General features: G+C 37.9%; 1 protein-coding gene across 1 annotated transcript; it reads left to right on the forward strand.

The window, feature by feature from the left end:
* The first annotated feature begins 771 nt into the window (after positions 1-771).
* On the forward strand, positions 772-15,365 carry LOC132053272 (uncharacterized). The gene is made up of 3 exons (XM_059445227.1): positions 772-1,580; positions 14,432-14,549; positions 15,076-15,365. The coding sequence occupies exons 1-3, from the start codon at positions 892-894 to the stop codon at positions 15,292-15,294; spliced, it is 1,026 nt and encodes a 341-aa protein (XP_059301210.1). The 5' UTR covers positions 772-891; the 3' UTR covers positions 15,295-15,365.
* The last annotated feature ends 624 nt before the right edge of the window (positions 15,366-15,989 follow it).

The following is a 15,989-nucleotide window of genomic DNA, read 5'->3' on the forward strand; positions in this document are numbered from 1 at the left end:
TACCACACAAATATTCAAGACTTATTTTGAACCACAAGTTTCAAAAGTTTTCACTTTTCTTAAATGTCGCGCTTTTACAAATAAATGGATTCATATAAATTAAAACGGAGGGAGTAAATTTTATCCCAAATAAACTACTTTTGCTTGAACTTCAGCTATAAGTGCATGAAGTTTGGATAAAAATGATTGAAGTAAGAAAAAAATATTGAAATTCTCAAGCAAAAAAGGGTGGAAGTCAGATAAAAGTGGGATAAATATGACGGAAACTTCAAATTGAAGTTCAAGCAAAAATAACTCAATTTATTCAAACAAAAATGACTAAACTATATGTGCCTAAATTTCAATCATATGAAAACTTCAGATATTTTGTGTATGGAGTAGACTTTATTAAGATCAACTTTTACATCGTCCAAAATAGGTGCACGTACAAAAAAAAAAAAAAAACAGGCACAATTTAAGCGACAGTGTTAAAATTGATTATTTGTGAACTTTACCCCATTAATACAGATCGGTTACAAAATTCTCAGCCCAACTCAATCGTATTTAATTGCACGATTTCCCTTCAAATAGGTTGGTCTTCAATTTTTACCCTTCAAAACCGAACTTATAGACATAAATTTTTTAAGATATTATGATTATGATTCTAAAATGTCCCATGAAACAAAAATTAAATATCAGCCCAAAATAGAACAAAAGTGCAAATTACAGAATTTAGCCCAATAAGGAACCCGATTCACTTTTGTTTTTGGCCCAACACAATACAAATTACAGTCATCACCCTTAGATGTATTGCTGCAAAACCCCTAAAACCCCTCTAATGGCATCCCTCAATACACTCATCCAAAATCCATTCACCAAATAACCAAAAAAAAAAAAAAAAAAAAACCACCAATGATACACCTAAAAAAAATTCAATCTTTACATTTTCTAACAAATTTTCAACTCCATAAACTTGCCTTAAACCCAATAATATCATCAACATGCTTAAACTCTTCAACCCCATATCAAATTACACACTTTTCACAATCTTTTTTAAGACCTTTTTCAGTTTCAACTCAGTTACAAAAAGAACCAACAAGTTCAGAAAAGAAAAAAACAAAGAAACCATTGAGTATTTTCTTTCAAGAATCTGTTGGTCTATTAGAAAAATCTGAACAATCAGAAAGTGAGGATGAAACTGACAATGAAAGTGAAAACAAGGGACTAAAGTGTAGATTAAGAAAGTTAGAGGATGAAGTTAGGATTTTGCAGGAAAAGAGAAAAAATGAAAAGGCTAATAGGAAGGAAAATGGGGTGTTGGAAAATGAGGTAAAGAGTAAAAAATTACATGAATTATTTGTAAATGAGGTGAAATCAAGAAAGTCAACGCCGTTGACTATGGATGATCATACAGTGTACAAAGAGCTTTCACCTGATATGGTGATGTTTGTGACACATTTATATAAAGAAGGGTATTTTAAAGATGCAAACTTTTTGCCTAGGAAGAAGTTTGATATTACTTGCTTTGAGAATAGTTATGGTCGCGATTTTGTGAAGTATGCAGCTGAGCAGTTTGGTAGAGATCACCAGGAGATTGCTAAGTAAGGATCAAATTTTAGTTATATTCGCGCATTTTCATATTGATTGCTATTAGTTTTTTGTGTGTTATGTTTATTGGTTGAGGTTTATTAGTCTAATTTGTGTTTTGTTGGTCTGCCAAAATCTTTCGATAATGACATTTTTGATAGAATTCAGTATGCTAATTATTGAAAAAACATAAAGTATTTGTCTATGCTAAAAGTAAGGAGGAGGCTAGAAATGGTAATGGGGTATTGGAAAATGAGGGGAAGAGTAAGAAATTACATGAGTTATTTGTGAATGAGGAGGATCAGAGGGTTAAATCAAGAAAGTCAACGCCGTTGACTATGGATGATCATACAGTTTACAAAGAACTTTCACCTGATATGGCGATGTTTGTGAAGCATTTATATGAAGAAGGGTATTTTAAAGATTCAAACTTTTTGCCTAGGAAGAAGTTTGATATTACTTGCTTTGAGAATAGCTATGCTTGCAATTTTGTGAAGTATGCAGCTGAGCAGTTTGGTAGAGATCACCAAGAGATTGCTAAGTAAGGATCCAGCTTTAGTTATATTCATCCGTTTTTATATTGATTGCGATTATTTTCTCCACGTTACGTTTTTTAGTCTAATTAGTGTTTTATTGGTCGGCCAAAATCTTTCAATAATTACATTTTTGATAGAATTCAGTATGCTAATTATTGAAAAAACATAAAGTAATTGTCTATGCTAATAGAAAGGAGGAGGCTAGAAATGGTAATGGCGTATCGTAAAATGAGGAGAAGAGTAAAAAATTTCATGAATTGTTTGTGAATGAGGATAAAAGGGTAAAATCAAGAAAGTCAATGCCGTTGACTATGGATGATCATACAGTGTACAAAGAGCTATCACCTGATATGGTGATGTTTGTGACACATTTATATAAAGAAGGTATTTTAAAGATTCAAACTTTTTGCCTAGGAAGAAGTTTGATATTACTTGTTTCGAGAATAGCTATGCTCGCGATTTTGTTAACTATGCAGCTGAGCAGTTTGGTAGAGATCACCAGGAGATTGCTAAGTAAGGATCAAATTTTAGTTATATTCGCGCATTTTCATATTGATTGCTATTAGATTTTTGTGTGTTATGTTTATTGGTTGAGGTTTATTAGTCTAATTTGTGTTTTGTTGGTCTGCCAAAATCTTTCAATAATTACATTTTTGATAGAATTCAGTTTGCTAATTATTGAAGAAACATCAAGTACTTGTCTGTGCTAATAGTAAGGAGGAGGCTAGAAATGGTAATGGGGTATCGGAAAATGAGGGGAAGAGTAAGAAATTACATGAGTTATTTGTGAATGAGGAGGATCAGAGGGTTAAATCAAGAAAGTCAACGCGATTGACTATGGAGGATCATATGGTGTACAAAGAGCTTTCACCTGATATGGTGATGTTTGTGAAGCATTTATACCATGAAGGGTATTTTTAAGATTCAAACTTTTTGCCTAGAAGAAGTTTGATATTACTTGCTTTCAGAATAGTTATGCTCGCGATTTTGTTAAGTATGCAAATTTGAGCGCTTTGGTAGAGATTACCAAGAGATTGCTAAGTAAGGATCCAACTTTCGTTATATTCGCACATTTTCATATTGATTGCTATTGGTTTTTTGTGTGTTATGTTTATGTCACGACCCACCCACCTAGGTCATGACCGGTGCTCAGTTAGCCTAAGCCAACCGAGCAAGCCTGAATCATTTCTTGTTAGTAAAAATTTCGGCAGAGTTTCCTCTGTACCGGGAGAAAATCCATAAATCAAAACCTGTCAACACCCAGTAAAGTAATCCAACAAGCTACAATACTAACATATTAAGTTTTATAGAGCATCAGAATCCCAAGCCATGGGCTTTCGCAAAACTTATAAGTCCCAAGCTATACTTTACTAACACGAGCCAAAATAAGATATACAAGGCCGACTTAAGGAGCAAAACTCTAGGATTTGAAAAAAAAAAAACTAATATACTATAGTAGTCAGCAAATACGAAGGCCCACGCGAAACAAGTGCGGGGCTTACTAGATTCGTTGTCGCCTTCCGTCTATCGCTCCGTCCGAGTCGAATGTCACCCTCGGCTAAGTTATCCGTAGGAAATTAAAACAAGGGAGCCGGGGTCACCACACCGACTGAGTGAGTAATAATATCAATCATAGCGTTTTATTTGGGACAAGCATATGTTTAAGAAATCATGCAACATATAAAATCATCAAAAGATATCTCCTTTAAACCAACAGAACAATACATCTATGAAAACTATGTTTAAACTAGTTAAATAATCACGTTCTTATTTATTGGGAGGTCCCTATGCCAATATCGAAATATACGTTCTGACACTATGGATTTACCTGTAACACCCCGCATCTTGGAACTGAGTTTAAGCTCATATCATTGAGTTCTAAGTGGAAACACCGAAGGTTTGAACGTTTTGCGAAAATGGTTGATGTGCCTATTTCGGGCAGCGATAACTCCTTAATCGGTTTGGAATTTGGGAAATTACCCCTAATGAATTCGTAGTATGTGGAAATACCTTTCTAACGATATAAAGACCAAGCCAATCGAGAGATCGGAGCAAGGAGATATGATCGTCTCAATATGGCTAATAGTAAGGCACTTGAAATCCTATCGAATCGGCTAAGTTTTTGATACGTCTGCCTTCCAGCCAACTTTCGTGAAAATCTGTTATGAATTTGGGAAAACTTCCTTGATGAAAATTGTAGATCTTTGAAATACCTTTCCAACGGTATCTTGCGGGGGTCAAACGGACATCTGTGCAAAAAGTTATGCCCATTTTACTGAAGCATGTTCGCTTGGAAATTCTGCCTGGCGTAACGGTGACGTTACGGACCGTAACTCGTGTTACGGGCCGTAACAGTGGATCCGTAACGTCCCAAAATTTCCGAAGCTCACTGGAAATTTTCACCAAGGTACGGTACAAAGTTACGGTCCGTACCTTGTGTTACGGACCGTAACGGTGACCGTATCTTGGTCCGTATATACGTTTCGGGTCACCTGACTTCGGAGGCCATAACCCTATCATAAATTGGGAATTTGGGAAAACTCAAAGAACAAAAGTTGTAGATAATTGAAATATCTTTCCAACCATAGGTCGTGGGATCATGGTGTGACACGGGATAGGGAGATATGGACGTTTTAAGACAAAAGGTCCCAACCCGATTTCAAGTTGGGTCAAACCCATTTCCCCTTGGTATTTAAGGGAAATGTTAACCCTGAGCTATGACCATTTCCTCCATATTTTCAGATTTTAGAGAGAGAGAGAAAGGGAGAGAGAGGAGAATTAGAGAGAGAAAGTAGAGAATCAACCAGTTGAAGGCCCCGAATCCCAAGGCTCGTGAAGGATAAAGTGTAGTACAAGTTCTTGCCGTCGTTTCTAAGCTGCTACAAATCAAACTTGGGGTGTTGATTTCGTGGTAAGGATGCTCATAAAAGGTAATATTCCTACTCAAATCATTTATAGTTGAGAATTGATGAATTAACGGGAGAATAACAAATGGGTTTGATAAAGGAAATTATATGAATTATGCTAGAGTTTTGGATTTGTTGATTTGGGATTGTTGTATTCATGCTGGGTGATGAAGAATGATGTTGATTACACCTAATCGAGATCAGTAGAATCACCTAGAAGTAATAGAATGGGAATTGGGTGAAGAAATCACCATTAATGGAGATTATGGAGCTTCATGCCCACTAAGTGTTTGATAAAATGCTTAGATGACCAAAGCATGAATATTATTGCTAATATAGAATCCCTTTGACTTGTATTGATATAGATCAAAGTTGAAAAGGTTGACGAACATTGTATTACGCTCAAAGGCCGGAATTAAGGTATGCGAGGCTAACTATCTACGTTAGGGAATGTTCGTGATTCTCCTACGCCTCAATTCTTCATACTGTCGGTAATTTGACTCGGAATACGAGTTAGCCCTGGTTTTATGATATGTTGTAGAAGGCTGTTATCTTCTGGGTTGCGATTCTGAGAATCGTTCATGGTTATCAATTTGAATATCATGAACTCAACACGTAATCTTTATAGACTTATGTATTGTTACCACGTGAGTCTCGGTACCAGAAATTCGGTATGCTCGAAACGGTCGGTGTTTTGAATTTAGTCCCGGCATGTCTATTTCGGTCGGCGATTGTTCATTGTTGTTATGGTCTCGATCCTTATTAATTAACCATAATTATACATATGTGATTTTGCCCGAGGCGCGAGCGCGTACGCACGTATACGTATACATGGCCGAGGCCATTGGTGACGCACTACTAGGCCGAGGCCATAGCGTGCATTTATTATCGGCCGAGGCCCCCGCATATACAAACACGGATAATACGGATGATTCGAGATATAGAGCGAGGGAGTATTCGTATCTCTGCTCTCTTGCTATTACGATTCTCGATTATCGATTTCGATTTCGGTTTCGGTATTTTATTGCTTCGGTTGCTTTACGGCCGAAGTACGATTCAAGTCTTGATGTCCTTTTATTGCTTGAGGGCTTTGCGTCTCGCGATGCGAACAACGATATACGGGTTGACGACTCGATTCTTTGGGGTGCACGTATCGGTGCGGTGACCGCGTTCCGCCGGGCGTTGTTAGTTATCCGGTCGGTTCGAGTTTATAGGCGGCTACGTATTCGTACTCTTAGAGGCTTCATGAACACGATTCGACGATCGAATTTATTATGTTAGCCTTGTTTGGCGGTCGTTCGATTGTTTGGTTTAGCCATGTTGGCTACTTTCGGATATGTTCGAGATTGTCTAAGTATTTCCGCGTTATGATATTTCGGTGAGGCTTTTAGTATAATCGGCGTATGTTTATTTTATAAATTAGTTATGTTTTGATATCACATGTTGATTCGACGGTGAGATAGTTCGCTCGGTCACGTACGATCGAGCACCGGGTGCCGTGTTACGTCCGGAGCCCGGAGTTCGGGGCGTGACAAAGGGAAAACTTTGGTATCGAAGCGGTGGGTTCAGAGTGTCTTGGGGAGTCTATGGTAGGTGTCCGGTGGGGTCTCTTTATGTGTGTGAGGGCCCACACATATAAACGATTGACCACCAAGACATTCGAAGTTTTGTTTCACTTCTTTCCATACTCTAGATCGTGCCATGACTTAGAGCAATAAGTAACTTCTCTTCCCAATTACGTACGTTTCGAATGCGCGAGAAGATGAACGGTAACTCAAGGTTCAACTAAGGATGTTTACCCATGGGAGTACACCGTGCGGTATTTGCGGTAACGAATGAGATTTCAAGTGCTATTGAAAGTGGAATACAATGTAAGTTGCCCGAGAAGGGTGTGGTGGAATGAATAGTATGTTGAATGATAATGATGTTCTTGAGAATGAAATACAACGGGGAGAGGATATCGAGAGAAATTAGAAAAAGGAGCTAAGTCAACGGGAAAAAGGTAAATCATGGAGGATCTCAAGGAAGTGGTGGCGAACACTGCGGAGGTCGTCGGGACCCGCTCCATCTCAGCTAAAGATTGAAGGAAAATAAACGGAAAGTATAACGGGTACGGTTTGAGTTGGACATATGAGGTAAGTTCATCATTTTTATACTTGTTGTTGAAATTGGGAGCCCGTGTGGCTATGATATGATATGACATATATTTATATATATTGGCCTTGTGAGGCATTGTTGGTATTTCTGCGTACGAGTTTGGGATAGTAAGAAATATAGAGGAAACCCTGCCAAAATTTTTCTAGAAATAGAAGGAGAATGAGATATAAGTTCGTAGTATGTCTCTGAAAGGTCGTGTCAACGATAATGATAGGATTTGACCAAGTTGCAAGCCGACTTCGAGAAATAAAGTTAATCGTAAAAAAAAATTGATAGTAATAGTAATTACGAGGGACAATATCGATATGGTAAAAAGTAATGCTAGGATAATTTGGAAAGGCTTGTGATACTAAGAGATGATATGGAAGAGGTGACAATCTTAATGGAGTATTATATTGGAAGATCGGCTGAGTTGATAAGCGAGTGGATAAATTACGACGAGTTTATATGTAAAAGAAGTAATAGTATGATTGAGACAAGAATACCGAGGAAGAAGGTTGGACGAATATGAATGATTTTAGAATTGTTTAAGTTTAGTCGAGATCGAGTTAGAAGTACGACGGCCGTAAGTTAATTCGAAGTAATTATTATTATGAAATAAGGAGAGAGGTGACGATCCTCTAACAAGCTATGTGAGTAAGTGTTCATTCCGGATGGGTATATATCGATATGACTTTGAAGTGTATAGAAAGCTTGGGTATCTTTCGTATAAGATGGATAAAGGTTTCTTAAGTGTGATCCATAGTTCAGAAAAGATAGTATACAGCCATAGAATAGCGTCAGATGATGAGGGAGAGTTAGAAATAACTTAGGTTATTCAGAGCAGAATAAGAAAATATGAAGCTAGCAGGTGATTGACAGAAAAATAGTACGTAAGTTTTGAGTAGATGCAATGCATTAGCAATTTCAGCAGAACTATTAGAAATATGATTTGATTTTCCTATTCAGATGAACACCTTGAGTGGGTGACAGTTCAGATACATCCGAATATGTGTGTTAGAAACTAAGGGCTTAAGTTAAGTTCAGAGTAGAGTGACTAGTGGAAGAAGAAATCAGCTAAGTCGTAAGACAGCAAACTACAGAAGAATAACCTTTAAGAGTTGTTAAAAAAAAAAAAAAAAAAAAAAGGGGTTTGTCCTAAGATTTACGAGCGTGAAAGCAGAGTTAAGTCGTTAAAAGATGGAGTATGCCGAGTTATTAATACGGGGCAACCCGTTCATGTAAGTAAATTTAGTTTTTTTCTCCGTAGAAATTGCTCGGACGGAGTCGAAAGATTCATAAATGTTATAGAGTACAAAGGAATTACGGAAGATAAGGAAAGTTAATTAGATCCCATCAAAAGAAGAATTTATAAGTATAAGATACTAGCCTTGGTGCAGGGGGGGATGCATAAATCGCCGGTAAGTCCAGGTGAGGTAATTGAAGACTTGGGAGGGTTATTATGAGATATGAATAGTCGTAGTTCGAGTCTCCGTATTTCTGTCGTGTTTCCTTCATGTTCATGTATGTCAAGCTATGTCCGGCCATATTGTTAACCATGACCCATCATTCGAGGACGAATGATCCCAAGGGGAGATATTGTAACACCCCCGCATCTTGGAACCGAGTTTAAGCTCATATCATTAGAGTTCTAGTGGAAACACCGAAGGTTTGAACGTTTTGCGAAAATGGTTGATAGGCCTATTTCGGGCGATAACTCCTTAATCGGTTTGGAATTTGGGAAATTACCCCTAATGAATTCGTAGTATGTGGAAATACCTTTCTAACGATATAAAGACCAAGCCAATCAGAGATCGGAGCAAGGAGATATGATCGTCTCAATATGGCTAATAGTAAGGCACTTGAAATCCTATCGAATCGGCGTTAAGTTTTTGATACGTCTGCCTTCCAGCCAACTTTCGTGAAAATCTGTTATGAATTTGGGAAAACTTCCTTGATTTAAAATTGTAGATCTTTGAAATACCTTTCCAACGGTATCTTGCGGGGGTCAAACGGACATCCGTGCAAAAAGTTATGCCCATTTTACTGAAGCATGTTCGCTGGAAATTCTGCCTGGCGTAACGGTGACGTTACGGACCGTAACTCGTGTTACGGGCCGTAACAGTGGACGCGTAACGTCCCAAAAATTTCCGGAAGCTCGGCGGAAATTTTCACCAAGGTACGGTACAAAGTTACGGTCCGTACCTTGTGTTACGGGACCATGCCGACCGTATCTTGGTCCGTATATACGTTTCGGGTCACCTGACTTCGGGAGGCCATAACCCTATCATAAATTGGGAATTTGGGAAAACTCAAAGAACAAAAGTTGTAGATAATTGAAATATCTTTCCAACCATAGGTCGTGGGATCATAGGTGACATCGGGATAGGGAGATATGGACGTTTTAAGACGAAAGGTCCCAACCCGATTTCAAGTTGGGTCAAACCCATTTCCCTTGGTATTTAAGGGAAATGTTAACCCTAACAGCCCCATTTCCTCCATATTTTCAGATTTTAGAGAGAGAAAGGGAGAGAGAGAGGAGAATTAGAGAGAGAAAGTAGAGAATCAACCAAGTTGAAGGCCCCGAATCCCAAGGCTCGGAAGGATAAAGTGTAGTACAAGTTCTTATGTCGTTCTAAGCTACAAATCAAACTTGGGGTGTTGATTTCGTGGTGGATGCTCATAAAAGGTAATATTCCTACTCTCAAATCATTTATAGTTGAGAATTGATGAATTCTTGGGAGAATAACAAATGGGTTTGATAAAGGAAATTATATGAATTATGCTGAGTTTTGATTTGTTGATTTGGGATTGTTGTATTCATGTGGGTGATGAAGAATGATGTTGATTACACCTAATTGAGATTGTAGAATCACCTAGAAGTAATAGAATGGGAATTGGGTGAAGAAATCACCATTAATGGAGATTATGGAGCTTCATGCCCACTAAGTGTTTGATAAAATGCTTAGATGACCAAAAGCATGAATATTATTGCTAATATAGAATCCTTTGACTTGTATTGATATAGATCAAAGTTGAAAAGGTTGACGAACATTGTATTACGCTCAAAGGTCAGAATTAAGGTATGTGAGGCTAACTATCTACGTTAGGGAATGTTCATGATTCTCCTACGCCTCATTCTTCATACTTGTCGGTTAATTTGACTCGAATACGGTTTAGCCCTGGTTTTATGATATGTTGTAGAGAACCGTTATCTTAGGGTTGCGATTACGAGAATCGTTCATGGTTATCAATTTGAATATCATGAACTCAACACGTAATCTTTATAGACTTATGTATTGTTACCACGAGTCTCGGTCCTAGAAAATTCGGTATGCTCGAAACGGTCGAATGTTTTCAATTTAGTCCAAAGATGTATACATTTCGGTTGGCATTGTTCATTGTTGTTATGGTCTCGAGTCTTATTAATTAACCATAATTATACATATGTGATTTTGCGAGGGCACGGCACGATCTTGTGTATACGTATACGTAGGCCGAGAGCCGTTGGTGGCGCACTACTAGGCCGAGGCCATGGCCAAGCGTTGTTATTGGTCGGGAGGCCCCGCATATACAAACACGGATAATACGGATGATTCGAGATATAGAGCGGAGTATTCATATCTCTACTTCCCCGCTATTACGATTACGATTATCGAGTTTCGGTTTCGGTTTCGGTATTTTATTGCTTCGGTTGGCTTTACATACCGGTACAATTCAAATGTGCCGATGTCCCTTTTTATTGCAGGGGCTGCATCTCGCGATGCGACAACGATATACGAGTTGACGACTCGGCCCTTTGGGAGTGCACGTATCGGCTATTGGTGAGCCCCGCATTCCTTCGGGGCGTTGTTATCTATCTAGCTGATTCGGTTTGAACGGCTTAATTATTAAGTACTCTTCGAGGGGGGTCATACACCTGATTCGAGACGTATATTTATTATGTTGCACTTGTTGGCGATTGTTCGATCGTTTTTTGGTTTTAGCCATGTTAGGCTACTTTCGGTATTTCGGATTGTCTAAGTATTTCCGCGTTATGATTTTCGGTGACCTTTAGTATAATCGGCGTGTTTTAGTTGTTTCCAATTAGTTATGTGTTGATATCACATGTTGATTCGATCAACGATGGTTCGCTCGGTCACGTACGATCGTCAAAACGGTGCCGTGTTACGTCCAGGCCCAGGTTTGGGGCGTGACATTACCATAGCCGTCTGACTACCCCGTCGCCCAGTTCACTCTAAAGGGCCTTTGTACAATACGAGTTCACTTACAAGGTGCACCGAGTCTGCGATCCCGACGTTAGATAACGGGACTACAGCAAAGGTTCTTCCGAAAGTTCCTTTTTCATAATACAAATATATTCTTTCCGTGTCAAGAATTTAAATCCAGCGAAGATATATCAACTCATCCTTATAAAAAAAGAATATATAACAACTCATAAATGGCATAGTTCAAGAACATCCGGTGTGTAAAAGTGAATTGATGTGTTTTTATATATAAGGTCATGTTGTTGCTTGTCCGCGTGCAAATAATCTCTTTCGTTAGACGACCAATTCTATGCAAGAAAACGAATTTAAAACATGCTACAGAAAAAGAAAATCAACTATGAAGGAATTATCACTCAGTGTACTCTTGCCAAATAACTCCAATTCGCTTCCGACAATTGTCTCCTTGAAGTATCAGTTATCTAAAATATATAAAGCAATATTCGAGTCACATGTGGGCTTATCAGCTGCCAATTTCCCCCAATTAACCTATGCTCATCAGGATACTAAATTTTGATTTCTAGCTACTGCTATTCTCTGTCTGGCCTGAGCATACCAACAGCAGGTTTTTCAGTTTTATTCCCCAAATTTAGAACTCTAGAAGAGAATTTCAATTTATTTGATTCTAAATCTTAGTTGTTATTGCTCCCTACCCAACAAAAGGATGAATTTAGTGATGAAAGAACTTACTTGCACAAAGTCAAGAATGGAAAAACTAGTTGGATCTTGAATTTTTCTTATCTGGTTCTAAGTCTCTAGCTTCTTTTCTTCACTTCCTTTCCCTGTAGCTCTTGTTTTTTTTTTTTTCCCCTTCTTCTTGGAACTATGCTGATGCTTCTCTGCCTTTTTTTTTTTTTTTTTAAGTTATCAAGTAGGTACTCGAGAAGTGGGTAATAAATAGCTTATGATTGAAGTAGTATGGGCCAAGACTTAACACCTAAGTAACTTAGATGGGCCAAGGCCCAATATTTCAGGTTGTTATAGTTTAATTGGTTGAGTTTTCTTAGTCTAATTTGTGTTTTGTTGGTCTGCCAAAATCTTTCGATAATGACATTTTTGATAGAATTCAGTATGCTAATTTTTTTTTTTTGATAAAGTAATCAAATGTCATTAGTAAAGCATCAAGAAGATGTAAGGTTACAGGTGGGCAAAAGAAGCTGCTTCAAACAAAACAGGAAGCAAACTTAGACTAAAACCTGTAAAACAGCCAAAAGGAATCCTGCCTATTGTACTAAGCTAAGGTAAAGACAGGGAACTAACAAAATCCAAAAACGTATCCACACTGTTTAAAGGGGTAAGAAAATGCCAACTAAATAAGCACTCTAAACATCTAGCCTTGAGAGTACTAATAGGAGTTGAGATTCCATCAAAGCATCTGCTATTTCTCTCCTTCCGGAGACACCAAAAAATAACTGTAGGGATCATTCTCCAGATTCTTTTGATGGTTTTTCCAACTCTCGACAGTGACCAGCTTGCATAGGCATCTTTCATGGATAAGGGCATTACCTAGTGAAGCCCAGTTGGGAGTAGAACAAATGCCAAGGTCAGCTGCTGCAGGACAGCGTAAATAAATAGATGGTTTACTGTTTCATTGTCCTGCCCACACATTAAACATCTATTGATAAGAATTATTCCTTTCTTCTTGAGATTGTCTGTGTTAGGCAGGATTCTCTAAAAGCAGTCCAAGTGAACCAGGATACTTTGAGAGGCTGCCTAGTTCTCCAGGCATGTTTCCAAGGCCATTCCTCAAGAATGCCATTTTGAGAGCTCCAGTAGTTATAACTCTCCTTTACAGTCCATCCTTTGCTTTGCCCCAAAGAATTCTGTCTGTATCTTCATCCACCATATGCCTGCCCTCCAATGTTGCTAGAAGATTGCTACAATTCTGTATGCTAATTATTGAAAAAAACATAAAGTATTTGTCTATGCTAATAGTAAGGAGGAGGCTAGAAATAGTAATGGGGTGTCGGAAAATGAGGGAAAGAGCCAGAAATTACATGAATTTTTTTATGAATGAGGAGGATAATAAGAGGGTAAAATCAAGAAAGTCAACGCCGTTGACTATGGATGATCATACAGTGTTCAAAGAGCTTTCACCTGATATGGTGATGTTTGTGATACATTTAAATAAAGAAGGGTATTTTAAAGATTCAAACTTTTTGCCTAGGAAGAAGTTTGATATTACTTGCTTTGAGCCTTATGCAAACATAGAAGCTAATAGTTTTGGAACTGATAATGTACATGATAATGGAGAAAAGGAAAAATGAAAAAGCTAATATTTGGGAGGAGGTTAGAATTGGTACTGGGTTGTCGGAAAATGAGGGAAAGAGTAAGAAATGAGGGAAGAGTAAAAATTTACATGAATTGCTTGTGAATGAGGAGGATAATAAGAGGGTAAATCAAGAAAGTCAGCAGCGTTGACTATGGAGGATCATACGTTGTACAAAGAGCTTTCACCTGATATGGTAATGTTTGTTACACATTTATACAATGAAGCGCTTTAAAGATTCAAACTTTTTGCCTAGGAAGAAGTTTGACATTACTTGTCGAATCGCCGATGATGTGAGCGTATGTTACTGACGAAACACTATGGTCATTTTTTGGGGGGTTCAAACTCGAAACGGAAAAGGGCTAAAAATACCCCCCTAACGTTATGAAAATGACTCACATATACCCTATGTTAACCTTTTAGTCTAAAAATACCCTTAACGTTTTTTTGGGCTCAAACATACCCCTCAAACTTACGGACCAGCCTGGGTCAAATTTGGTCTTTAGAATAGCCACGTGTCATTTTCTAAGCTTGCCACATTTTTAATTCACGATTAAATTAAAACCCAACCTGCCTGAAAAGTTTTCATTTAAAAAAATTAAACTGGGATACAATTTTCCCCCTCAAAGCATCCGATGTTTACCTAGAAACTTATTAGAGGTGATAGGCGATTTAGGGCTAAACTTTTGTGCTTCGTTAAGTTTAAACACTTTCTTTATTCAGCTCCTCAATCTATTAAACTTGGTTGTTCAGATGGTTGTCTGGCAGTGACTTGAAAAAGGTGGCCCTTTTTGGTTGCCCTTCTATCGCAAAGAAGACTGTTTTTTCTGCTAAGAGGTTGCGTGCATATTTCAGAATTCAAGAAGATAATGTGAGTCTCTTTTGCTCTTAGGAAACTTACCGGTTTGGCCAAGCTTCTAAAATCAACTTATCTTGAAAAGTGGTTTTATCAAAAGTGCTTTTCAAAAGAGTACTTTGGTGAGAAGTAGTTTGTGTTTGGCTAATTAATTTGACAAACACTTCTGAGCAATAATTAGTGTCTGGTAAGCTTTTAAAAGTGCTTCTAAGTATATTTTCTCAAAAGTGCTTTCCAAAAAGGTACTTTTGGAGAGAAGCTACATTTTGCAGCTTCTCAAAAACAACTTTTGTTCCTACTCAAAAGCACTTTCTCTTCTCTTAAAGCTTGGCCAAACACGTCAATTTAAAAAAAGCACTTATATTTGGGGAAAAACACTTTTGACCTTGGAGAAAGTTGACCAAACAGGCTAAACTTCCCTTCTCTGCTCCCTAAGATCAAACAAGATGCTGAATCCTCTTTTTCTGAGGACATTCTCAAATTTCCTCCCCCCTTCTTCCCTATTCCTCTCATTATCTGAAATGTTATGTGTTCACTTCAGGTATGCAGCAAATGTGCCTTAAAAGCGTCATGCAAGTTTGTGAATCAGAGTGTTTGGAACCGCGATATGGACAATTTACACTTGCCTGTAGTAATGCGGGTTATTACTCTGTACGCGCTGGAATCAGTTCCTCCCCAGTTAGTAATACCAGATGAAATAAAGACTTCTGTCAATAGATTGCTGATGGACATTTTGAGACTTAGTCAAACTGTGTGTTAATGCTTCTTCAGTATCAGACAAGTAGATCAGCATACAGCTATATGCTGACACGATCTTTTTTTGTTTCTTTTTTGATACTTAGTGGTCATCCAGCCATTTTTCTTGCGCGTACCTCGACTCAATTTCACACCTACTACCTCCCACCAATACAAAAATATGCTGATACGATCTTGCTAGTTCTATACCTGGTTGCACTATATTTTGTCGTGCTTATTCCACGACTAGTGCCTATGTTAATATGAATTTATGTGCCAAGATGGGTAGTCGGGTTGAATCTCTGGATAAGTGGTGGAATCTTAGTTGGTGGAGGTGGCTGAAGTCAAGTGTTTGTTTCTTATAAGAAATCTGTAAACGCGTCTCCTTCAGAACATATTTTTTCTTGATCCAAGGACAGGCATATTTAACAAGATTTCATTCAACTTTTGCAGAAGATATATGATGACTTTGAACCGATAAACAAAGTGTAGCAAAGTCAAATATTTGCGTTAGCAGAAAATATATCGAAAATTTTCTCCATGAATGTACGATATATGAATATACTAACAATTACTTCTCATCCTAAGGTCAACATGAGTGAACTGATTTAAAGTGTGGAAGAGGCATGTCATATTCCATGCCAACACTAAGTGGCAATTCCCTAATATATTAACGATTTATAGTACATCTCAAGTTTTTTTTGAGGCAGAATGGTTAAG

The sequence above is a fragment of the Lycium ferocissimum genome, chromosome 4 (genome assembly GCF_029784015.1).
Source record: "Lycium ferocissimum isolate CSIRO_LF1 chromosome 4, AGI_CSIRO_Lferr_CH_V1, whole genome shotgun sequence".
Classification (NCBI taxonomy): domain Eukaryota; kingdom Viridiplantae; phylum Streptophyta; class Magnoliopsida; order Solanales; family Solanaceae; genus Lycium; species Lycium ferocissimum.

Excerpts from the sequence above, each read along its gene's own strand:
- LOC132053272 (XM_059445227.1), top strand. The coding sequence starts at position 892 with ATGATACACCTAAAAAAAATTCAATCTTTACATTTTCTAACAAATTTT. Across the intron at positions 1,581-14,431 it reads GATCACCAGGAGATTGCTAA|ATGGTTGTCTGGCAGTGACT; the intron begins GTAAGGATCAAA and ends TTGGTTGTTCAG. Across the intron at positions 14,550-15,075 it reads TCAGAATTCAAGAAGATAAT|GTATGCAGCAAATGTGCCTT; the intron begins GTGAGTCTCTTT and ends TGTTCACTTCAG.